At 38.9% G+C, this 26,270-nt stretch overlaps 1 protein-coding gene across 3 annotated transcripts; it reads right to left on the bottom strand.

The window, feature by feature from the left end:
- Nucleotides 1–596: 596 nt before the first annotated feature.
- Mageb16 (MAGE family member B16) lies at nt 597–26,270 on the bottom strand. Of its 3 annotated transcripts, XM_042269035.2 has the most exons (4): nt 26,242–26,270; nt 24,079–24,255; nt 7,929–8,004; nt 597–2,326 (listed from the first exon to the last, which is right to left on the bottom strand). In XM_042269035.2, the coding sequence occupies exon 4, from the start codon at nt 2,263–2,265 to the stop codon at nt 1,057–1,059; it is 1,209 nt and encodes a 402-aa protein (XP_042124969.1). In that variant the 5' UTR covers nt 2,266–2,326; nt 7,929–8,004; nt 24,079–24,255; nt 26,242–26,270; the 3' UTR covers nt 597–1,056. The 3 variants fall into 3 exon arrangements, with proteins under 3 accessions (XP_042124969.1, XP_042124970.1, XP_076417914.1); XM_042269036.2 differs by lacking the exons at nt 24,079–24,255; nt 26,242–26,270 and adding an exon at nt 14,495–14,600; XM_076561799.1 differs by lacking the exons at nt 24,079–24,255; nt 26,242–26,270 and adding an exon at nt 13,930–14,062.

Here is a 26,270-nt window from a genome sequence, read left to right as displayed (position 1 = left end):
CCTAAATGGAATATTTTCTAACTTCACCAGCCCTGGGCAATGAATGCCAACCTGGTGGCTTCTGAGTCTCACTGTTAACTATCAAAAACATCTTTTAAGATTATTTGCAATTAAAACCTTAAGTTTATGATCAACATTCAACTGCACAGCGGTGGGGTCAGAGATGGACCATTTCTACTGTGCATGAAAACTGGGTCTATAATTATCAAAATCACAAAGTAACTAGTAAAGAGTTTTGCATTAAACTTTTGGATGTCAGCTTGAGGTGTGTATCATGTGCAGGTCTCACTACACATCAATTCTCTCCACCTCAAAATTTAACTTAAAGTTAACACTCTGAAGAAGTTCATCTTACCACAGCCAATTTTTTCTCCTTCAGGACATTTATAGTTAACAGGATCATAAGGATCAATTTACCTGCAAACTCTTTCATTTGTCTTTAACCTATTAGAAGATATATTACCATAATGAATACATTTATAAGGGAAGGGACTACATGTTGTTTAATGTAGCATCCTAGTAAAGTAAAATATTTACTGAAAAATAATAGATGCTCAAATAAATTTTGCGTAATAAAAGAGACTGTAAAGATGAGGTAAATTTCTTGAATTTTATTACTCATGGCAACTATAACATAAAGCAACTCCACATATACCATATAATTTTACTGAGAAATGGAATGTTACAAAGAAAACACCAGCACAACACTGTTTAAAAGGTAGAAGCTTAGCAAAAGTATGTTTTACTATTCCAGGAAATTATACAAATAGATGAGATTATTTCACAATTAGTTTTATTCCATGGCAAAGCTCTTATTACTAAATTTATGAATGGCATTAAGTGGAGATTTTTGAAGCTAAACAACAACACTACTAAGTGCAACAATGTTCAAATAAAAAGGCCAAAAAGTAAAAGAAAAAAATGGCACGGTACACATACAAATTAGAACTATGCAGATAATATTCTCCCTCCTCTCTGTATCAAACTAGGACCTATATTTTCTCAACTCTACAAACTCTCTGCAAATTATACAGGAGTAATTTATCTCTGATTGTACTAGATATGAGGGAAGCTGCTGCCCATGGCACTAGAACTTGCACCAGAACTAGATCTAGGGCCAGCACTGTTTAAAATCATGGTAAGGGTTCTCTCTTCTTCTTCTATCAGAGCCTCTTCATACTGAGACTGGAATGCAGTAGGGTCTGTCCCATGAACCTTGGCCACAAACTCTAACACTTTCATCTTACTAGTTTCAAATCGAGCCCGGGGACCCCACACATACTCATACTGTACAGGATTGCTATTGGCTACTGGCTGGTACACCAGGTACTGCTCCTTCACAAACTCTTCGGTTATCAGCTTCCTAGGGTCACCAAAGACGAAATTATTCATCCCAGAATAGATCCCCATTGGATTCAACACTTCCCAAATCTCGTCTTCAGTGGCACGGTTGCCTTTCATGAATACTACCCCTAGGATGAGTATCAGGAAACCAGTCTTAGGAAAGCTATACTGATCACTACGCATCCCATCATAGGTGAGACCTAGTTTGATAAAGAGAGCATAGCAGTGGTTGACAGGGTCTACTTCCTTTAAATCCAAACCAAAGACCATTTCCATGCGTTCAGCAGCTCTCATGAGGATTTCATGGTAACGATATTCATCCTCTCTTACAATGCGTCTCAATATATCAGTCATGCTCATTATCTCTCTCATCTGATACTTGTACAGCATGTAATTCACCAAGAAATCAACTTTATTATCAACACTCATCATAGGTACATTCATGGTGTCTTGCTGAAATGTTGGATAGAGTGGATAACCCTGCACTTGTTGGTTGCTAAGACCCGCACCTGAAGAGGCACAGGGACTCTGAAGACCCCTAGAAGTACTGGGTGTCTCATCTGCAGGATAATTCTGGTAGCTAGCCATCAGAGAATGAGAGGAGGTACATGGCTCCTCCGCATCCCTGGTGACCTGTGTAATATTTAGGCCCTGAGTCTGCTTACAGGGCTGAGACTTCAGACTACTAGCCATAAGATGAGAGGAGGAACATGGTTCCTCCATATCATTAGAGACGGCTGCAACCTGTAGGCCCTGGGTCTCCTCACAAGTTTGGCTCTTCAGACTACTAGCCATAAGATGAGAGGAGGTACATGGCTCCTCCATATCGCTGGAGACTGCTGCAACCTGTAGGCCCTGGGTCTCATCACAGGTCTGGCCTTGGTCAGCTGCACATTCTGGATTCTTTTGACGTTGAGACATGGTGACTCTGGTGACGAGAAGTAGCTAAGCGTGTGGACAGGAAGGCAGCAATGAGGAATCACTGTTTGAAAGAAAAAGGGAGGATGTGAGGTAATCAGCTAGTAAAATCAATTATAGTAACTGTGATAAAAGCCACTTCCAATGGACTTCTGAAAAATCATGATGATACTGTACACTGTAAATATGTATTGTTTTCATTGATAATAAAAAGCTGATTGGTAAGTAGCTAGACAGGAAGTATAGGTGGGACAGCCGGACACAGAGGAGTCTGGGAACAAAAAAGGCAGAGTCAAAGGAGTCACCAGCCAGACACAGAGGGAGCAGAAGATGAATGAGCCATGCTAATAAAGGTACCACCATGTGGCAGGGTGTAAATAAGGAATATGGATTAACTTGAAATATAAGAGCTAGTTAGTAATAAGTCTGAGCTATTGGCAGAGCATTTACAATTAACATAAGCCTCTGTATGGTAATTTGGAAGTGGCTGCTGCAGCAGGAAAACTCCGTCCACATATGGTACCCAAATGTTTAGCAAAAATTTCCACATAAAACCTGAGAAAGCTTTTATTAAAAAAAAAAAAAAAAGAATTCTAAACACACAGAGGAACAGAGCCAAGTGCGGTTCCTTGGTAACCATCTTTTCTTGGGTAGGCTGTTTGCTAGTTGCAAGCAGAGGCAAGGCTCCTTTAAGAGACGGCTTCCTGTCTCAGTGCTAGTGGCAATAAATGGCATGGCTCTTTTGAGAGGCCCTGCTACAAAACTTTTGGATGGGGTTCCTGGCATGCTGCTCAGACCCAGACGCTCCCCAGAGTTGGGGCTGTGAACGTGGCTTTCACCAGTGCCTCCACCATAAAGCTGGTCTCTCAGGGTACCAGGTGGGGCACAGCCAGCCACCAGGGCAGTGGTAAAGGTCCTAGCCATGTCACTTAACAGTTTAAAGACTCATGTGGTCATAAAAAGCTATATTCAGTAAAGAACGATTCAGACAAAAAAAAAAACCTCTAAATGAGTTACAATATGTTTAAAAATATACATAGGCTTAAGAGAGAAAAGAGAAGGTATATACAGTCATAAAAAAGAAACATATAGTTTTAAAATATTAAAGACTTTAAAGGGAGTAAAGTAATAAAAAAAGCCACATAAAAATGGAAAATACAGAGAGTCTAGCTCCTGTATGTTATTGTGTTGTCTTTGATTTTTTTTTGGCTGCTAAGAGACATTGGATTATGGGAAGTACTGGTTTAAACCAACCTATATATTTTAAAAGCATCTTGACTTCAAAATTTAAGTCAAAAGATAAGTTACTTTGGGAGAGAGGTTATGATTTTGTTTTGACAGGAAATGAGAAGCTATGGATTCATTCCAGGTTAAGGAAAATCAGGTTTGATTGAGAAAGGCCCCTGAAAATCCTGGCTATAAACATAAAAAAATAAACCCAAAAGAACTACAAGACAAGACACATGATATATATTTTACCTGCTCAAACATAAAACAAAAAAAATTATCTTTGGCTGATTTATGTATAATAGACAGTCCATACTTGTATTAATGTAGATATGTATGTTACCTTTAAATGTTTATGTATTTTCAGAGCAGTGGGACCAGACAACAATGACAATGGATGGCCCAGTTGATCCAGGATCCAAAACAGCTTCAAGGCTGCTCTACTGAGATGATCCAGCCTCACAGAATACTACAGCCAAGACTTAACAATTTTTCAGGGTCTTAAATTTTCTCAGGGTCCCCCAAAGATTACCAGTGCCCCCAATCAGCAGAAAGTAGTCTAGAAAATATGCCCACATTTCTCCAAAATGGGTTATGGATATTTATTATTAGTTAAGGAGGGTTGGTTACAAGTTGTTATGGATAATGGTCAGGAAAAAAAGCTAAACAAAGGAGATTAGATTCAAGGATCTTTTCCTGAAAAGAAAAAGGGGGCTCTAGAAATGATAGGGGAAATGGGTAGATTAATCCCCCCCAAAAAAACAATTAATCTTAAATATTTTACATTGGTATGAATTTTGGTTTATTGATACAAATTCAAAGTTATTTCTGTTATACTGTACATATGTTTCTACTCTTGTTTGGGGTATTATGCTTATGTATCTCATTTAGACATTTAATGTATAATTAAGAAATACAGATTAATAGTCATTCATAATATTCAAACTTATAGTCATGTTAGATATGTTTTCAAGGCCACACACCAGATATACTTAGGTAGATAGATGGTCTTCAAACACTTCAAAGATCTACAGAATATGGCATTTTAATATGTTTAATAACCTAAGGCTTTTCATGACAGTGAGACCCACCTGTTCCTGGCAGCATCAATTAATTTAAAGAAGATGCTGGGCACTGAAAAAACTCCATATGGAGTTTATTTTCTTTATGGCAAAAGCTGGCAATATGAGCAAAGAAACTGCCCTTGCCTCAATTGCTGACAGTTACTGTTCAAACTGGACTAGCAAGATGCAAAAGAAAGTGACGACCAAACATTGCCAAGACAAGGTAGGATAGTTCTTCAAAATTTCCTGCTTCTGAAAAAAAAGTCTTCCAGATATACTAGGTCTGTGGGCCAAAGACAGCAAGATATCCCTGTCATTAAGTAACATTTGACCTTCTGGGGTATTTGATGGAGTTGAAGAGTAGATAGTTATAGTTAAAGTTTTCCTTAGTTAGGATAGAAAGTAAATTAGGTACAAAACTTTAGACTCACCAAGACAGAATAGATAATTGAGTATTTTTTCTAATTTTGTCAAATACAAGTGGACTGGATATTGTAATTATAATATAAATAACTGATTTTGTTGTATATAATTTTACTATGTTAAAGTTAAAACCTTCCTTTTTAATTAGACAAAAAGGGGAAAATGCTGTGGAATATTCCTTCTGTACACTGTAAATATGTATTACTCTCATTGATAATAAAAAGCTGACTGGCTGGTAGCTAGACAAGAAGTATAGGTGGGATAGCCAGACAGAGAAGGCTGGGAACAAGAAGGGTAGAGTCAGAGGAGTTGTCAGCCAGATGCAGAGGGAGCAGGGGATGAATATTAACCATACTAATGAAGATACTGACATGTGGCAGAGCATAAATAAGGTATATAGGTTAACTTAAAATATAAGAGCTAGTTAGTAATAAGTCTGAGCTATCGGTAGAGCATTTATAATTAATATAAGCCTCTGTGTGGTAGTTTGGAAACAGCTGCTGGGACAGGAATACTCTGCTTACATCATGTGATAAAGGTTCACAGGAAAAAAAATTGGTAGGGGGAAATAAGAGACCCTGAGTGCTAGCCAACACAACATGAAAGTTAACAGGGATCATAGTAAACATATATTTGGCTCTGTAGTTCCCACTTATTTTCTAAATGAAATAAAGGTCTACAATCTCCATAAGTATGATCAACATGGAATCTGATGCCACATTCTGTGCTATAACAAAAACTACCCCCTCAAAGGTGGGTATGACGTCCTACCTGTAGTTGAGGAATTATAGGCAACTGATAGCTACTGGTATTGAAGAGTCTGTTTTCTTTAAGGGTATATAGTACTCTGGTAGGTTGACCATAATCCCATGGATGGCCACATACCCTCAAAACTACATGGTGGCACAAATAGTACTTAATTAGTTAAAAATAAAAGAGTACACAAAGTTGGATAGGGAGGGAAGGGGAAATTTAAGAGTAAAATGGGAAGCTCCCCGTAATTTGGAAATTCTTTGGGTCAAAGGCAGAAACAAAACTCCACAGAATTTTTGTTTGATATGATTACCCCCTCAATAGTCAAGGAGACTTACTTAGAACCAAATAGGCTTATCTCCTCCATTGGAAGCTGTAGCTAGAGTTTTCCTGCCTTGCCCACAGTCAGGACAAATCTTTGTCACCCGCCAGTCCCACAGCCGCTCAGACCCAACCAAGTAAACACAGAGACTTATATTGCATACAAACTGTATGGCCGTGGCAGGCTTCTTGCTAACTGTTCTTATAGCTTAAATTAATCTATTTCCATAAATCTATACCTTGCCACGTGGCTGGTGGCTTACCGGCGTCTTCACATGCTGCTTGTCATGGCAGCAGCTGGCAGTGTCTCTGCCTCAGCCTTCTGCTTCCCAGAATTCTCCTCTCTCCTTGTCCCACCTACTTCCTGCCTGGCCTCTGGCCAATCAGTGTTTTATTTATTGACCAATCAGAGCAATTTGACATACAGACTGTCCCACAGCAGGAAGCTTATCTATGTCAGAAGATTACTACCACCTCTCTCAGAGGTACATGAAGTAAGCTGCTCATGTACTATCCTATTTGAATGATCTAAAGGAATGAATAGAGTATCAGGGCAGTTAATTTGTTATTATTTCTATACTTAACTGTATGGAGCACTCATTGTTAACTTGATGTGTGTCTGTGTGTATATATATATAGAGAGAGACCCTTCTGTTTTGTTAAACTGATATTCCATCATACTAAATACTTGTGTCCCTGTTATCACAAAGGAGGAACTTAAAGACATTCAATTCATCCATTTTCCCTTTACAATCTATCAACTACAGTGGGACAGAATGCTGTTGAGATCACTCTGTTCTTGAGCATAGGTTCCTATCTGCCTCACAAATTGTCCTTTCTTTAAACAATGTAAGTGTTTGGGATCTGATATAATTTGCTTAAATCAACAGGAACAGGAAATCACTATATATCACAGCCTGGCAGTCTTTCCCAGTGCCTATTCAGTCTCACAGGGAAACTATATAGGGCTCTGTTAATCCAGGTATTCTGAGATGAATGATTCCTTGAGGCCTTTAGTCAAGGGTTTTGTTTGGAGTGTGGATTGAGCCATACTTTCTGCATTTTGATAGCTACTGTTTCAATTCCCTACCAGAATCAGTTCTCATCAACTCAGACAACTGTAGGGAAGGGTATGAGAAATTTGTCTGCCAAAACACAGCTTACCTCTGTGACAACAGAGGATCCATTTCTTGGAGACCTATGAACTTGGAAGGGTAGATCCCTCAGCCTTCTTTCAGGGTCCTGCCTTTGAATTTGGTAGGATTTGGGACATTTTATGCTACTTGATGTGACAGAGGTCTATAACAACAAAACTCTCTCCTTCCTAAAATGCCAATTAGGAAGAGGAGGAATACTTATCCAAACCTAAGGTTCCCTAGACTAACAACATTGGAGTTTTGTTTCATCTCTTCTATCCTAGTATGGACAATAGCCTCAATCTTATCTGTGTTTCAGTCTGGACACAGTGCTAGCAGTGCTGTGTATACATTTTTACCTTAATCTGGGGCTGCCATTAGAACAAATAAATTTACTTTTTTGAGTCAGGAAAATGAAAAGAGTAATGAAATCCCAAGTATCACTTCAAGAGTTCAAAATTTGAAGACCAGAGTAGAACACTTGCAGCTAGTAACTGTAATAAAATGAATGGTCTTCAATCTTTATTCAATGCCTACACATCAGTTACTAGCACTGCATAAGACTCCTGGCCCTTGATAGTCTGTTTTTTTTTCTTATACTAACTACCCAACTATTAAGAGCACAAAAGAAAGTTAAAAAAATGGGTCCTTCCCATGTACTCCCCAGCATCCAAGATCTAACATTATAGGTAGACATTGTGGAGCCACATGTTTCCCCAATTGCTGACTCAGAATGGCCTACCTTAATTCCTGAAAGTACCTTCGAATCTTCCCTCAAATTTTCTGGCTTCAGTGTTTTAGATCAAAGGTCACAGCTTCTGAAAAGAAAAGAAAGTGATGGCATAAAGGATATGTCTTGTGGATAACCCTTCCAGAGTCCTCCCAGGCCTGAGCAAGGAGCCAGAGAAGAGCATCCTGATAAGCCTTTATTCTGGGGAATGTAGTCCATGTGGCTTTCTATCTTTCGAAGGGAGGTTCCTTGAATACTCACATGTCCTAGGGTACTTAGTCTAGAATTAATAATCTCACTACAAAGTATCCTTCCAAATAAATGTCATAAAATTGTTGTTCCAGTTTGCTTCTCCAGGAGCTATGACCAAAAAACAACTTAAGGAAAAAGAGTTTATTTCACCTCACAAATTATAGCTTATATCACAAAGGAAGTCAGAACAAAAACTCAAGAATCTGGAGGCAGAACCTGAAGCAGAGACTATGGAGGAATGCTGCATATTGACTTTCTTCCACTGGGCTTTTGGTGGTATGAATAAGAATGCCCCCACCCTACAGGCTCATATATTTCCCTGCTTAGTCACCAGAGTGACACTATTTGAAAGAATTAAAAAGATTAGGAGGTGTGGCCTTGTTAGAAGAAATGTGCCACTAGGGGTGGGCTTTGAGATTTCAAAAGCCCATGCCAAGCTCAGAGTCTCTCCTCTGCCTATGGATCAGGATGTAGTTCTCAGGTACTTCTCCAGCACCTGCCTACATGCTGCCATACTTCCCACTATGATAATACTAGATTAAACCTTTGAAACTGTAAGCAAGTCCCAAATTAAACACTTTGTCTTATATGACTGTCTTGGTCATGGTGTCTCTTCACAGCAACAGAATAATGACTAAGACAGAAGTTGGTACTGGAGAATGGGGTATTGTGACAGTCAAGCCCACGCTGTTTGTTGGCAAAATGTGGACTTTGGGACTTTGGATTAGGAAAGCACTTGAACACTTTACAGGGGGCTTAATGGACCATACTAGTAGGCTCATGGGAGACAGAGGTGCTTAGAGCAATGTAGATTATGATGGCTTACCTCAAGAGGTTTCAGAGGGGAAAAATAGTACCTTGAAACCATTTTTGTGATATTTTGGCAAAGAATGTAGCTACATTTCATCTTTGTCCTAAAAATTCTGCCTGGGGCTAAATTGAAGAATTTTGGGTTAATGGCTCTGGCAAAAGTGATTTTAAGACAGCCTAGTATTAACTCAGTCCTATGGATATTATCACTCTTATGCAGATATATAATGAAAAAGATATATAATGAAAAGGAGCAAGCTGGACAAAGAGAAATACAAAATGCATAATTTGAGAAGAAAAGAAGCACCAGGAAGTATAATGGAGCCACGTTGGACTCAAGGAGATAAAAAAAAAAAAAAACTAAAGAAAAGGAAAAGCCTTATGCTAAATGAAATAAAGGGAATGGTGGCTTCAGGGCAAAATCATAAGCAGCTAAGCTTCCTGCTTGTGAAAAGGATTTAGCATCTTTTTTTTTTGTTTGTTTGTTTTTTCGAGACAGGGTTTCTCTGTGTAGTTTTGGTGCCTGTCCTGGAACTCACTCTGTGGACCAGGCTGACCTCAAACTCATAGAGATCCACCTGGCTCTGTCTCCTGAGTGCTGGGATTAAAGGCATTCACCACCACTGCCCTGCATGTGAGAAGGATTTAAAGAAAAGCTTGCCACCACCGCCCAGCAAATGAAAAGGATTTAAAGAAAGACTTATGTAGGGAAGGCAACCATCAACAACACAATGTTGATGCAAATGTTACTGAAGGAGGGAGCCAAATTCCAACCCCAGTAACAGCAGAACTTGGCAGCTTCAGCCATGTGGTTCTGGTGTTAGAGTCAAGGACAGAAGAAAGGGGTTGTGGCATATTCCTCCTCAGCTAAGAAAAGCCACTGAAGCAATCCACGTGTCAAAGGTGTCTTGCATGGAGACCCTGAGAGGTCATTATGTGAAGCTGTGAACGTAAAGCCTGGACTGTGTTGGAGACTCCAAGATGTTGGAAATGCCAGAGTCGTGAGATACCTGCCAAGGAAAGCTGCAGGCCAGGTGTGGAACAAGCCTAAGAGAGAGTGGTATGCTGCAATCAACAAAGTTGAAATGAGGTGGAGACCTGGAGAGTGCTATGACATCAGACAAGGAGATCCAGAATTTGGAGTTTACCCTGCTGGTTTTCCATTCTTGCTTTGGTCTGGTGTTTCCTCACTGTATTGGCTGGTTTTGTGTGTCAACTTGACACAAGCTAGAGTCATCAGAGGAGGGAGTCTCAGCTGAGGAAATGCCTCCCTGAGATCCAGCTGTAAGGCATTTTCTTATATTGTGATCAATGGGGGAGGGCCCAGCCCATGGAGGGTGGTGCCATACCTGGGCTGCTGATCCTGGATTTTATAAGAATGTAGGCTGAGCAAGCCATGTGAAGCAAGCCAGTAAGCAGCTCCCTTTCCATGGCCTCTGCATCAGCACCTGCTTCCAGGATCCTGCCCTGTTTTGAGTTCCTGTTCTGACTTCCTTCTGTGATGAACAGCAATGCTGAAGTGTAATCCTAATAAATAATAAACCGCTTCCTCCCCAACTTGCTTTTTGGTCATGGTGTTTTGTCACAGCAATAGAAACCCTAACTAAGACACTCACTGTGTTCCCTTTCTCTTAGAATGGTAATGTATTGCTTTTCTCCCTTGGTATTCCTACTAGTGCCACTTTCTTAAACCGTAATTCTCAACTGCATTCTGTCAATCCTTATCAACACAGTGTACCACTCAGACCTTACCAAAGTGGCTTCTTTTTAGAGCAGAGACCATCACAGAAATCTCCAACTAGTCAAAATACAGGAAAAAGCTCACAGTGTTGTATCCAGCCCCAACTGATATATCTATAACATAACCACTACACCTAAGCCTCAGGGTACTTGGAAGGAGAGGAAAAGAACAATTGTGACAGGCAAAGGCAGGAGGACTGTCAAAATTAGCCTGATCTACAGAGCCAGATCCAGGCAATCCTAAGTTACAAGGTGGGATCCTGTCCCAAAATCCAAAACAACCTATTCCTATTTGAAGAGCTATTGGTAAGAATTGCCAACTGGAAATGGGAGAGTCACTTTTCTTCAGAGATGTGGGGCCCAAGAAACTCCACTAGATGGTCCCACACTCGTGCACACATGGGTGGCATGAAATGGACTCTGGTTATTAAAGAGAGGGAGGGATGTTATGTAACAAGCAGCTGGGAGGACAGAGTTAGAAGGTAAGTCCCTATTGATGAAAACTCATGCACTTCACAAACAGGAGCCAGAGATCCCTTAGCTGGAACTGACCTGAATGCCTCTTTCCTGAGTAGATTTCAAATTACCAGAAGGCACCATGTAAAAAGGGGAGAGGCAAACCACACTCCTACCCAGCTATGATGCCTATGAACCACAACCAGCATGGCATGATAACCCTAAGGGCACAGTAGTGGAACACATACCTTGGCAGTAACAAATAGCTTTCTAATTGGACTTAAGACCTACCCCAAAGAGGAAAGCCATGCCTGGTCCTGGAAACTTAGCTAATTCCCCAGTGATAGTAATGTCATCAATATTGAAGAACATACAACCACTAATTTACTAAACTAACGCAATCTCTAACAATCTAAACATTTGTCCTTCTACCCACTGATACTTGTAGTCTTCACTCCTCAACAAGAAAACTTCTTACTGTAATTGATGGAGAACACTACAGAAAACCCCATTCAATGAAAATGCAGAGCTATGGAGCTCAGTCCCAATATATACATCTACAAAACACCCCTGCACCTAAGGCTTAGGGAACAATGTGGAGGAGGGGAAGCAAATGTTGTAAGAGCTAGAAGATCAGGGAGTTTTCTGTGGAATGTCTCCTAGTAATGTCAGAAACCTACAAATTGTCACCAACATGACTGTTCAAACATGAGCTAAATAAGGATGACACAAAAAGACAAGCCAAAGTGGATGGGGGAAAGTCCATGGCACCCCCAAATTACACAAGGAACTACAGGCAATGAAGAAATGATGAGAGCAAGAAAAAAATAATTCCCCAGGGAAGAGCATATTAATTGGTTATTCAATACCAAATGGTCATCCCTGAAAACATACTAGTAACACTGAATAACATTATAAAGACTGAATAGGTTATATTTTCGAATAGATATGTATATACATATATGCATACAATAATTAGCAAAAAAAAGAGGCCATGAATTTGAAAGAGAACAAGTAGGGTTATATGGGAGAGTTTGAAGGGAGAAAAGGGAGGGAGAAATGTTGTAATTATATTATTATGTCAAAAAATTACAAAGCACAACAAAAAATAGGTTGGGAGGGGAAAAGTGGTGGTGGGATATGGGAGGGATTAAGGGGAGGCAGATTTGATCCAAACATATTTTGTCCATCTATGCATGGTAAACAAATATTAAAAAGTAACCAACATCCAAAAAATCCCTGCCTCCCAACCCCCAGACCATATTTCTCTAAGAAACCCTAGAAACCCATGCTGGAGTGATGATTCAGTGGTTAATTAGAGTAGTTTGTTTCTAACACCCTTAACAGGTGTTTCACAATCTTCCTGTAACTCTAGCTCCTGGAGATCTGACACCCCTCCTCTGGTATTTGTTAGTACTTGCACTCACACATCCATCCATATGTAGGTAAATACATACATATAAAGCCACACATAATTAAAAATCAAATAAATCTCTTTTTAATTAAAAGATATAAAAGAGGGACGGGAGAGATGGCTCAGCTCAGCACTGGCTGTTCTTCCAGACGACCCATATAGCAACTCAGAACTGTAACTATAGTTCTAGGTGATCTGACACCCTCACAGAGACACATGTAAGCAAAACACCAATGAACATTAAAATAAATAAAGTCATTTAAAGTGATAAGTTTTAGGCTTCCTGAAGGTCTTTCCGCCATGGCAATAAACCGAATCAGGAAAAGCCCAGGTTTAATGGGTAAAACATTCCCCAGCAATTCCAAGACCCACAGAGAGAAGACAGGGACTCCAGTTGTTGGGAGTCTTATATATCCCCTGTGGGAGTCTTCCTGAGCCTCTCTGAGGGAGGAGCTGTGCAGTAGGGCGGGCTTGGGGAGGAGCTGTGTTTGGCGGGCTTTGAAAGGGCGGGCTTTTAAAAGGGCGGGTTTAGGGAGGAGCTGTTGGGCGGGCTTTTAAAAGGGCGGGCTTTTGAATGGGGGGGGGGAGGTAGCAAAAGAGATGGGGAAGGTAGCCTAGGTGGATTTTCCAACACACGCCTTCCAAACATTCCAGAATCTTTGGGTATAGAGGTGCAAGGGGTTGAGGTGGAGCTCCCACCCAAACATAAAGAAATAAAAAAAGAAAGCCTAGGAGGTCATTTGGAGACATTTTGTGCACTGAACTTCCCATCCAGAACATACTATGGCAACTTCCAGCAGACAACAGAAAATATTCCCTTTAGACCTGTACCCTGACTGGTATAAGCACTAAACCTCCTATTTTCCCTGTGTGTACACATTACTGTCGCCATCAGACTAAGACCTCCCTTTTCCCACAGTGCATCCTCTCCCCAACTCAGAGTCCACCCTGGGCCTCACCGTTATTGTACAGAAGCCGATTCCTTAATCCTTCCTGAGCAGAAGATTTCTAAGGATGTTCGAGGCAAGGCCTGAGTGAAATCCTGCCTCTAAACTTGTATCAAGTTTACTGCAGCCCAGACCAGGTCCAGATTCCTGCCGTGAGGCTCTCTGTTCAATTTTGTATAATCCCCTAAATCCTTATTTAGAATCTTTTTTTTTTTTTTGGTTTTTCAAGACAGGGTTTCTCTGCGTAGGTTTGGAGCCTGTCCTGGAACTTGATCTGTAGCCCAGGCTGGCCTGGAACTCAGAGATCGACCTGCCTCTGCCTCCCAAGAGCTGGGACTAAAGGCGTGCACCACCGCCGCCCCGCTAGAATCATATTTTTAAAAATCATCAGTACCTGGGACACTTCTTCTTCTCTCCTCCATCTTTACTGTACGCCAGCTTTAGCTGCTTCTGAACAAAGCTATCCTTTACAGCTTTTCCCACTTTGTAACGTCACTTCCAGTACGTGGTTTTCCACGGGCTGCAGCAGTAAGACACTGCGCATGCGCCTAGGTTCCTTACCAGAAGTTCCTTTTTTTTCCTTCTGCCTTATCACACGGGTTTCTAAAAAGCCCTAGGATTTTACTTCTGTCTAGCTGGGATCTGGCCTCTCATGGCAGTATACCTGAAAGGCTGTCAGGGTTCAAGAGTCATTCTGTAGTAACTTACAAAGGAGACACAGCCATGGTAAGTCACTGGCAGATTCTTTGTAAGTTTTTTTTTTTTTTTTGTTTTGTTTTGTTTTGTTTTTTGAGACAGGGTTTCTCTGTGTAGCTTTGCGCCTTTCCTGGAACTCACTCTGTAGACCAGGCTGGCCTGGAACTCAAGAGATCGACCTGCCTCTGCCTCCCAAATGCTGGGACTAAAGGCGTGCGCCACCACCGCCCCGCTAGAATCATATTTTTAAAAATCATCAGTACCTGGGACACTGCTTCTTCTCTCCTCCATCTTTACTGTACGCCAGCTTCAGCTGCTTCTGAACAAAGCTATCCTTTACAGCTTTTCCCACTTTGTAACGTCACTTCCAGTACGTGGTTTTCCACGGGCTGCAGCAGTAAGACACTGCGCATGCGCCTAGGTTCCTTACCAGAAGTTCCTTTTTTTTTCCTTCTGCCTTATCACACGGGTTTCTAAAAAGCCCTAGGATTTTACTTCTGTGTAGCTGGGATCTGGCCTCTCATGTCAGTATACCTGAAAGGCTGTTAGGGTTCAAGATCCATTCTATAGTAACTTACAAAGAGTCACAGCCATGGCATGTCACTGGCAGATTCTTTGTAAGTCGTGTCCCCTCCCACCCCCAGACAGGGTTTCTCTGTGTAGCTTTGGAGCCTGTCCTGCATCTCGCTCTCTAGACCAGGCTGGCCTGGAACTCACAGAGATCAGCCTGGCTCTGCCTCCTGAGTGCTGGCTGTGATTATAGGCGTGCGCCACTGCCGCCTGGCTCTTTGTAAATTTTTATTCAATAATGATGTTCTCTTCAGTTCTCATTCTTCAGGATTCTTCCTTGTGGCTCTTTTAAATTCCAATTAAGGATTCCTGGGAAATACAATCTTTCCCTTCTAGTAAATTTTTGACTATTTTACTTACTGCATCATTTTAGATATTGTATTGTCTTTCTTTTTCAGCCTTGATTTGAGATGGGGTAGAAAAAATACCCAGACAGGTACCATGATACTGGTGGAGTATCATTACAAAACATGTTGATATATTTATTCTCTTCATCTTCCAGATTTATCCTCTTATACAAACTTTATTATAAAGATACTTTCTACAGGTTAAAGCCTGATATTATGATTTTATGAGGTCCCATTGTCTACATCTACAAAATATTCCTGCAACTAAGGCTTAGGGAACAATGTGGAGGAGGGGAAGCAAATGTTGTAAGAGCTAGAAGATCAGGGAGTTTTCTGTGGAATGTCTCCTAGTAATGTCAGAAACCTACAAATTGTCACCAACATGACTGTTCAAACATGAGCTAAATAAGGATGACACAAAAAGACAAGCCAAAGTGGATGGGGGAAAGTCCATGGCACCCCCAAATTACACAAGGAACTACAGGCAATGAAGAAATGATGAGAGCAAGAGAAAAATAATTCCCCAGGGAAGAGCATATTAATTGGTTATTCAATACCAAATGGTCATCCCTGAAAACATACTAGTAACACTGAATAACATTATAAAGACTGAATAGGTTATATTTTCGAATAGATATGTATATACATATATGCATACAATAATTAGCAAAAAAAAGAGGCCATGAATTTGAAAGAGAACAAGTAGGGTTATATGGGAGAGTTTGAAGGGAGAAAAGGGAGGGAGAAATGTTGTAATTATATTATTATGTCAAAAAATTACAAAGCACAACAAAAAATAGGTTGGGAGGGGAAAAGTGGTGGTGGGATATGGGAGGGATTAAGGGGAGGCAGATTTGATCCAAACATATTTTGTCCATCTATGCATGGTAAACAAATATTAAAAAGTAACCAACATCCAAAAAATCCCTGCCTCCCAACCCCCAGACCATATTTCTCTAAGAAACCCTAGAAACCCATGCTGGAGTGATGATTCAGTGGTTAATTAGAGTAGTTTGTTTCTAACACCCTTAACAGGTGTTTCACAATCTTCCTGTAACTCTAGCTCCTGGAGATCTGACACCCCTCCTCTGGTATTTGTTAGTACTTGCACTCACACATCCATCCATATGTAGGTAAATACATACATATAAAGCCACACATAATTAAAAATCAAATAAATCTCTTTTTAATTAAAAGATATAAAAGAGGGACGGGAGAGATGCCTCAGTGTTTAAGAGCACTGGCTGTTCTTCCAGACAACCCATATAGCAACTCAGAACTGTAACTATAGTTCTAGGTGATCTGACTCCCTCACAGAGACACATGCAAGCAAAACACCAATGAACATTAAAATGAATAAGTAAAATCATTTCCAGAAATAAAAAAGAAACCCTAGGAGGTCATTTGGCGACATTTTGTGCACTGAACTTCCCAACCAGAACATACTATGGCAACTTCCAGCAGACAACAGAAAATATTCCCTTTAGACCTGTACCGTGACTGGTATAAGCACTAAACCTCCTATATTCCCTGTGTGTACACATTACTGTCGCCATCAGACTAAGACCTCCCTTTTCCCACAGTGCATTCTCTCCCCAACTCAGAGTCCACCCTGGGCCTCACCGTTATTGTACAGAAGCCGATTCCTTAATCCTTCCTGAGCAGAAGATTTCTAAGGATGCCTCCCATGTTCAAGGCAAGGCCTTTGAGTGAAATCCTGCCTCTAAAGTTGTATAAAGTTTACCGAAGCCCAGACCAGGTCCAGACTCGGCAAGAGCAATATTTTGATCTGTGCCGTGAGGCTCTCTGTTCAATTTTGTATAATCCCCTAAATCCTTATTTAGAATCTTTTTTTTTTTTTTGGTTTTTCGAGACAGGGTTTCTCTGCGTAGGTTTGGAACCTGTCCTGGAACTTGATCTGTAGCCCAGGCTGGCCTGGAACTCAAGAGATCGACCTGCCTCTGCCTCCCAAGAGCTGGGACTAAAGGCGTGCACCACCGCCGCCCCGCTAGAATCATATTTTTAAAAATCATCAGTACCTGGGACACTTCTTCTTCTCTCCTCCATCTTTACTGTACGCCAGCTTCAGCTGCTTCTGAACAAAGCTATCCTTTACAGCTTTTCCCACTTTGTAACGTCACTTCCAGTACGTGGTTTTCCACGGGCTGCAGCAGTAAGACACTGCGCATGCGCCTAGGTTCCTTACCAGAAGTTCCTTTTTTTTTTTTCCTTCTGCCTTATCACATGGGCAGGATTTTACTTCTGTCTAGCTGGGATCTGGCCTCTCATGGCAGTATACCTGAAAGGCTGTTAGCGTTCAAGAGTCATTCTGTAGTAACTTAACAAAGGAGACACAGCCATGGTAAGTCACTGGCAGATTCTTTTTAATCCCCCCCCCCCCCGCCCCACAGGGTTTCTCTGTGTAGTTTTGGTGCCTTTTCTGCATCTCGCTCTCTAGACCAGGCTGGCCTGGAACTCACAGAGATCAGCCTGGCTCTGCCTCCTGAGTGCTGGCTGCGATTATAGGCGTGTGCTACTGCCGCTCTTTGTAAATTTTTATTCAATAATGATGTTCTCTTCAGTTCTCATTCTTCAGGATTCTTCCTTGTGGCTCAATTAAAATTCCAATTAAGGATTCCTGGGAAATACAATCTTTCCCTTCTAGTAAATTTTTGACTATTTTACTGCATCATTTCAGAAATTGTATTAAATGCCTTTTCTTCAGCCTTGATTTGAGATGGGGTAGAAAAAATACCTAGACTGATACTAATGATACTGGTGGAGTATCATTACAAAACATGTTAATGTATTTGTTCTCTTCATCTTCCAGATTTACCCTTTTATACACACTTTATTATAAAGATACTTTCTACAGGTTAAAGACTGATATTATGATTTTATGAGGTCTTTTTTTGATTAAATGATTTCCTGTACATAGATGATCATCTTTGCATTACATATTTTATCTTGTTTTTATCATTCCACCAAATTATTCTCTTGTTCCTAGCATTCTGGCTATTTTCAAGTTCAGTTTTGAACAATATAACTAGTAATATACAACATTTTCATTGTCCCCGTCTTCATTGAACATCATAACATTTCATGTTTTTATGTCTTAATTATTTTGCTAATTAATTCCTTAAATTGACGTATTAGAAAAAGTAGATTTCAACCTGAAGTAAAAACAGTTTATTACAATAGTTATCACAATTAACCCAATGTTCCAGACACTCTTACATACTGTCATGAGTTATGAGTGTCATAACTAGTTCATTCCCCTTTTTGTAAAATTCAGTTACCATGCTGATGTGGGAGAGCATATAATTTGAGTATCAGATATTATATAATGGTTTATTCTGATCAGAATAAAGATGAAGACTAAATTTGAAGACATGAATAGATTAAATTGGAGAAGTTCATGAATTAAGGAAGAAAAATAATTCAAATGCTAATCAATTTATACTAAAAATATTTTCTTTAGAGATTGGAGAAATGGTCCAGTGGTTAACACTTTTTCTCTTTTAGAGTACCTGAGTTTTGTTAACAGCACCCACATAGTGGCCTACAACTATCTCTAAGCTTAGTTTTATAGGATTTGATGCCCCTTTAGGCTTTTGTAGGTCACTGAACTCACATTTGCATAGAAATAACAAACAGAGAAAACATTCATACACATAAAAATAAATAAATCTAAAAAACAGATCAAGGGAATAGACAACAAAACAAAATCCCACAATGACAGTCACACAGTACATAGAATTGTTTAAAATTTTTATATTAAAATTTAATAGTAGATTAATGTGTATGCAGTCAATATTTATATTGAATATTTTGTGATTATAGGGAATTAATAGAAAATAGACGTAATCAAAGAAAAAAGCAACACTATCATTAAAAACAAATATAATTTATGTGCAGAAATTATACTAAAATCCATTAGTCATAAAAGCATTTTAATGGATATTGTGTATTAAATCTGTACACAGAATGTACTGTTTGCTTTAGCAATACAGAGGATAAAATTGAATTTATAAATGTATAAAAGGAATACTGCAGAACATGTATAAGAACTCTGGAAAAATTATGTGGCTACTATTCAAATTACTGGAGGCCTGACAAACTGGACAAATATTACAGATTCCTAGGACATTCAATGAACAAATTAAACTGCCCCAAATTTAATCCAGTGTTGACTATAAGATCAATATATATGTTATTTGTGAATACTTGTGATTAGAAACAGAATATGACTGAAAACCTCCCTCATTCATAACACATAAACTTATTATAGGTTAATTCCAAACATAATTTTATGTTATTTCATCTGAAAATCTGAACCTCAATTAACAAAAGAAAATGCAACATTAAGAGGAAAAGTATTAACAAAAATCCAATAACCAGTATTTATTCATGTTTAAAATATATGCAATCAAATTAGATAGGGATATCTATGAAAAGCTATGTTAAATATAATATATAATATGGAAATATTGAGTTGATTATTATTACTTCTTGTTAATAAATCAATCAAAGTACTACACAGAGCATAGGGAAATAATAGGGCAAACAAATGAAATGTGTCATGTTTGGAAACAACATTAACATAGATTATATATTTAAATGATGAAAATATATTCATGATAAACATTTAATGATGGGAAGCCCCTAAAATGTTGTTAAGTATAAGATTAATATGCAAGCACATACTTTTTGGGGGGCAACAAACAATATAAAAATAAAGTTAAATAAAATAACATGTATATTACTATAACAAAACATCTGTTATTTTAAAAATATACTAGTATAATTTTAAAAGTATGTGAAAAATAATATGAAACTTCCCTAAAGAACAGAGATATAACTGAAGTGCTAACTAGAGGAATATTCAATATTAATTCCCAAGTTCAATTGTAAAAATATTGGAATCATTTCATCACAAATACAACTCTACAGGCTTTTTTGTGAATGTTTGTGTATATGACATGAATGAATAAGTTTACATAAGCTGAGTGTAAAATTTAAGTTGACTTGCAAATTGCCAATAATTGGCTTATTATACAAGATATTCAGAATTATTAAAAATTTATAGTAGTTTTGATTTTGTAAATGCTGTTAGTATAGATATAGGTAAATTAACAGAAGACATGAAAGAAACTTGCAATAAATTCTCTTTCAGAGCCTCTGGAAAGATCCAATTCTACTAACATTTTTATTTTTTTAACCTCCAACTTACAGAACTCTGAGGGAATACATTTATATAGTTTTAGTCACCAAATTTTTATTTGTTATTTTTCTGCAGTCTGAGGGAACTAATTCATAGGAAGTAAGGTATTGTGTGCTTTAGTCTGAACATGGCCCAGAACTGCCTGAGCCCTAATGGGATAACAGCTGGGTTGGTAAACTCTTCTCTGTAGTCTTAATGGGATGGCTTGTGAGTTATCATTTTAGGATCATCATATTAACTGCCAGCTGTTTTCCATACTTTTACTTATTCTGCACTGAGGATGACACCTCTAACCAAAACCTTTAACTTCTTGGACTTTCAAAGAGAAAATGAGGGGTTTTAAGCACTATCCCTGTCATATGTTATTCGGTACCAGGAGCTTTATGAGGGCTTTAGGAACTGTACCTGTCATATGGCACTTAGTACCAACAGCTCTGTGGGGACTACTTATGTGCTTTGCAAGTCTTCACCTTGGGCTCTTATAATTCCCATTGCCTTTTTTGACCAGCAACCACATCTTTGTTAGTCACCCTTTTCTCCCCTATTATTGAAAATAGATTCCTTTTTCATACAATATAACATGATTATAATTTTCTCTCCTTCCAGTCCTAGTTCTTTTCTTCCTCCCCACCACTCTGCATCCACTCCCTTTCTGTCTCTCATTAGAAAAGAATAGGCCTCTAAGAGATAAGAACCAAACATGACAAAATAAAATATAATAAGATGCAGCAAAAGCTATCACATTGAAGTTGGTCACAACTAAAGCATCCCAGCAGGAGGAAAGGAGTTCCAAGAACAGGCGAAAGAGTTGGAGACCCACTCATTCTCACACTCAGAAGTCCGATAAAAATACCAAGCTAAAAGCTATAATAAATACATACAGGACCAGGTATAGAACCATATAGGACCTGTGCTTGCTGCTTCAGTCTCTGTGAGTTCATGAGCTTTGTTTAGTTCTTTCAGAGGGCCTTGTTCTTCTGGTGTCCTCCATCCCTCTGGCTCTTACACTCTTTCTGCCTTTTTCCTGGGATTCCTTGAGATTTGAGGGGAGGGATTTGATGAAGACTTCATATTTAGACTAGCTGTGTAACACCTGACTGGGTGAAAACTTTCTGAACCACAGGCATTAAGATCAACAATTAATAAATGAGACCTCATGAAACTGAAAAGTTTCTGTAAGGCAAAAGACTTATTCAGACAGAGCAGCAGCCTACATAATGGGATTTTTTTTTTTGCAAATTCTACATCTCATAGAGGGTTAATGTCCAAAATATATAAAGAACTCAAGAAATTAGATATAAAAAACAATCCAGTTTAAAAATGGATTATAGATCTAAACAGAATTCTCAGTAGAAGAATATCAAATGGCTGAGAAACACTTAAAGAAATGTTCAATATCCTTAGCCATCAGAGATATGTAGATCACAACTACTTTGAAATTCCATCTTATACCTGTCAGAATGGCTAAGATCAATGATACAAATGACAGCTCATGCTGTTGAGGATGTGTAGCAAGGAAAACACCCCTCCACTGCTGGTGGAAGTGCAAACTTGTGTAGCCACTTTGGAAATCAATATGGCAGTTCCTTAGGATATTGGGAACCAATCTATCCCAAGATCCAGCTATAACATTCTTGGGCATATGCCCTACAGAAGCTCCATCCTACTATAAAGACACTTACTCAACCATGTTCATCGTGGGTTCATTAATAATAGCCATAAATTGCAAACAACCTAGATGTCCCTTAACAGAAGAATGGATAAAGAAAATCTGGTAAATTTACACAGTGGAGTAATACTCAGTGGTTAAAAAAATGATATCATGAAATTTGGAAGCAAATGAATGGAACTAGAAAAAATAATTCTGAGTGAGGTATCCCAGACCCAGAAAGATAAATATGACATGTATCTATTTATAAATGGATACTAGCCATTAAGTAAATAATAACCAAGCTATGGTGTGGTGATATTGTATTCCCTAATATATCGTGCACCCTAATTAATTTATCTGGGCTCAGAGAACAGAACAGCCACTAGACAGACATAGAGGCCAGAAAATGGTGGCACACACATCTTTAATCCTAGCATTCTAGAGGCTGAGATCCATTTGGATCTCTGTGAGTTTAAAGCCACACTGGAAACAGCCAGATATGGTGATTCACACCTTTAATCCCAGGAAGTGAGGCTTTAAGCCCAGGAAGTGATGGCAGAAAGCAGAAAGGTTTATAAGGCATGAGGACCAGGAACTTAGAGCTGGTTAAGCTTTTAGGCTTTTGAGCAGCAGTTCAGCTGAGATCCATTTGGATGAGGACTCAGAAGCTCCAGTCTGAGGAATCAGGATCAGCTGAGGAATTGGCGAGGTGAGGCTATGGCTTGTTCTGCTTCTCTGATCTTCCAGCATTCACCCCAATAACTGGCCCTGGGTTTGATTTTATTAATAAGACCTGTTAAGATAAATGCTACACTATGGTTCATAGACCCAGAGAGGTTAGGTAAAGAGGAAGGGTCCAGGGGAGACACATGGATATCCCTGGGATGGGAAAATATAATTTATTTATTTCCAGAGTGAGGACAAGTGGTGATGGGAACTGGGTGATCTGGTGGGGATATAGGGTAAAAGAGAGAATGCAGGGAAATACAGCTGCAATTGATAGGCATTTGAGGGATGGTTTGGAAATCTTGTGCAGTGAAAACTTTCTAAAATATATAAAGGTGATCCTAATGAGGCCTCTTAATACTGGGGATGCAGATTCACAACTGGTCATCTCTTGTCACCAAACGAGGCTTCCAATAGCAAGATGAGTTACCTTCAATTGAGTTCTTGTCCAAGAGGTCCCATGGGAATCCCCAAACAACCCAGACTTTGCTAAGACAAAGCGTTGCTCTCTGTAACTGATAGTGGGGTCCCATTTTGGAGGATAAAACCCACACAACTCATTGAACAGGTTGAAGTTGAGCTGGTAACTACATGGAGGCTTCATTGCTATGTTCTAATCTCTTTGGTTCAGGAGAGTACTCTGCAAGCAACCGAAAAGAAACAGAAACACTAACCCAGCCATAAAACCTTTGGTCTACAATCTGTTCTGTCTACAAAATATGCTAGGACAGAACTTGTGGGAGTAGCCAACCAATGTCTGATTTGAATTAAGGCCCATTCCATGAAAAGGAAGCCATACCTGATACTGCTTGGGTGGCCAAAATGAGAGACTAGTTAGCACAGAGACCTAGGGTAAAACCAAACATAACTGCTCTTTAAAAAGTATCAATAAAATGATATTTTGCTATAGTCATAGATCACTGTCTTATTCAGTCACCATCAGAGTGGCTTTTTCTGGCAGCAGATGGGAAGAGATGCTAGTAATGTTTTAAGATATGATATAAAGAAACAAAATAAATTCTTGGGCACAGTACTAGAGTCAGAATTTCCTGTTGTCCCTACTCAAAACTAGGGTGCCCATTAAGCTTTACCCGGAGATTCTGCTTTGGCTAACTGGTCTTTTTCCATCTATTGGCCAGTGTCCTATACCCTCATACTAAGTAAGGGCCACACCTCTCTGATAAAGCCCTCTATCTTTTGGGACAAAATGGTGTGTTTGCGTCATCTGGTTCATTTCTTTCTGCTTTCCAATATTCATAGGAGCAGCAGATCTGTCAAATTATTGTATGTTTTCTTATGTTCTAAGACAGAAAAAAAGTAAGTTTTTACCTGCTTGATGACTGGAAAGAAAACTGGTATCTTTCTTCTCCAAACAAAAGGAATTGAGAACAGCTAATAATCTAAAGAGACTGGCAGCAGATTCTTCTTCATACGATTTACTATGGCATGCAGGTGTACTGCTACCACTGTTTTTATATGGAGAGATTCTTGTAGGACCTCTGACTCCTGCAAATTACAAATTAATAATATATTGTTTTAAGCTCCTAATACTTATCATGATTTGCTATAGCAGCAACAGAAAAAATGGAAATATGCTAATTCAAAGAAAACATGCTCAGTTATATTAACATCAGACTATGTAGTCAGCTGAATGTAAATAAATATTCACAAAGAAATATGTGATGATGAAATGGTCACTAAGAATGCATAACAATCTTGTAGCAATGCATGATGGTATATACCTGGAATTGTAACACATAAAGACAGAAGAATGATGATCCCACATTTGATTCCAACCAGCACTACATAGTGAAATCCAAGCCTGTTTTCATTGATTCTCTTCCCCTTATCTTATTCTTCATCTTCTTTGTCCCACTTGTCCACTTCCACCCACAGTAGTTTTCCTTCAGCTGTTATGTGAATGTGTTCAATATTTCTCCCCCTGCTCTTTCAATACCTCTTTTAATTAACTCATACTTCAGTTTCTAATTTCATGACTTATACCCACACTGGCATTCATTCTTTCAACATTCCCCATATATATATGATCTAGGGTCTGCCAAACAGATTGATAGAGATGTACATTAATATCTAGGGTCTTCCAGAGAGAGAGAGACAGAGACATACTTGAATATAACAGAATAGAACATTATAGAGATGCCTCTACAACATATGAATATATTTAACCAAGTTATAGGGTAGAAAGAAAGCTGTGAAATGCTATCTTCTTGGTATGATATGGCTGTTACACACACCTACTCACAGGAACTGTGATTACTTCCCAAGAAAAAATTTCAGCATGGATGCATGGATGGGGGAAGGCCTCCTGAGGCTCCACCCTTAGCTGAAGATCTTAGTAGTTGATAGATTCAGGGGGCAGAAAGTCTCTCTTGCTCTTCCTCTAGCTCTCCTTTTTGTGGAGGTGGCCACTGATAGATTACGCATGTCCCACTAGATGAACTCACACCCTCATGGATGACACTAATTAGACTCAGCCGGATAAAAAATAGATATTTAAAAGGGAGGACATTAATTTGGATGCGAGATATGATGGGGGCTTCTTGAGGGAATTTGGAGATTGCATAGAAGTAGGTGAGAGGTAGGAATGATCATATATCATATGCATATATGAAATTCTCAAAGAAATGAAGTTGAAAATGACAATAAAATATGAATAAAAGCATTTGAAAAGAAAGAAAGCATATCAATTGAGAGAGGTGGATTTAAAACAAATTACTATTAAGGATTCATTAGAGGAAAAAATGAATTGGGACCCAACTCTCACATCTTTTATATAATTAAATTCAAACAGCATAAATTTCCATGTAAAATGTTAAATTACAAATCTTTTCCAAGATAATATAAAAGAATTTTTTGTAGACATTCCATTTGATGCAGAGTTATTTAACATTGCACCATTAGTGTAACCCATACAATTGTCAATGTAGACTTCATTAAAATTAAAGGGAATCTTGGGTTAGTCTTGCCAAGAGAATGAAAGTAAAATCAACTGGTTATGCAAAGAGGTTTCTAAACCACATTTGATAAGAATAATACTTAGAATGTCTGAAAAACTCTTAAACTAAACAGTTAAAACAGCAAATTAAAGTGGGAGTACACTCACTGACAGAGTGGGTGCTTTGCATGAATGAATATATGGGTTCTAGGCGAAGTGTCACCCACCCCCAAAAAAGAAAAGAAAGGCAAAGGCCAACCAGCGGCATTTCACTGAAGAGGAAATATAGCCAGCAAATAAATATAAAGAAAGAAATTCAACTTCATTAAATACCAGGCAATTGATAATTAAAAACTATTATGAGATGCACAGCATAGATATTATAATATAAAATAAATAATAGAGTTATGATGCCAGATAGTCATTTATAGTGCAAAGAAATTAGACTACCAATAAATGTAATCAGAAATATAATATTGCACAGTAACCACAAAGTAGCTGGAAGTTTTAAAAAGACAAAACAAACTCCAACTCACCAAGTAGGATAGCAGTCAGACTTCTGTAC

This window comes from Peromyscus maniculatus, chromosome X, assembly GCF_049852395.1.
Source record: "Peromyscus maniculatus bairdii isolate BWxNUB_F1_BW_parent chromosome X, HU_Pman_BW_mat_3.1, whole genome shotgun sequence".
Taxonomy (NCBI): domain Eukaryota; kingdom Metazoa; phylum Chordata; class Mammalia; order Rodentia; family Cricetidae; genus Peromyscus; species Peromyscus maniculatus.
This window is presented reverse-complemented; position numbering and strand designations above follow the sequence as displayed.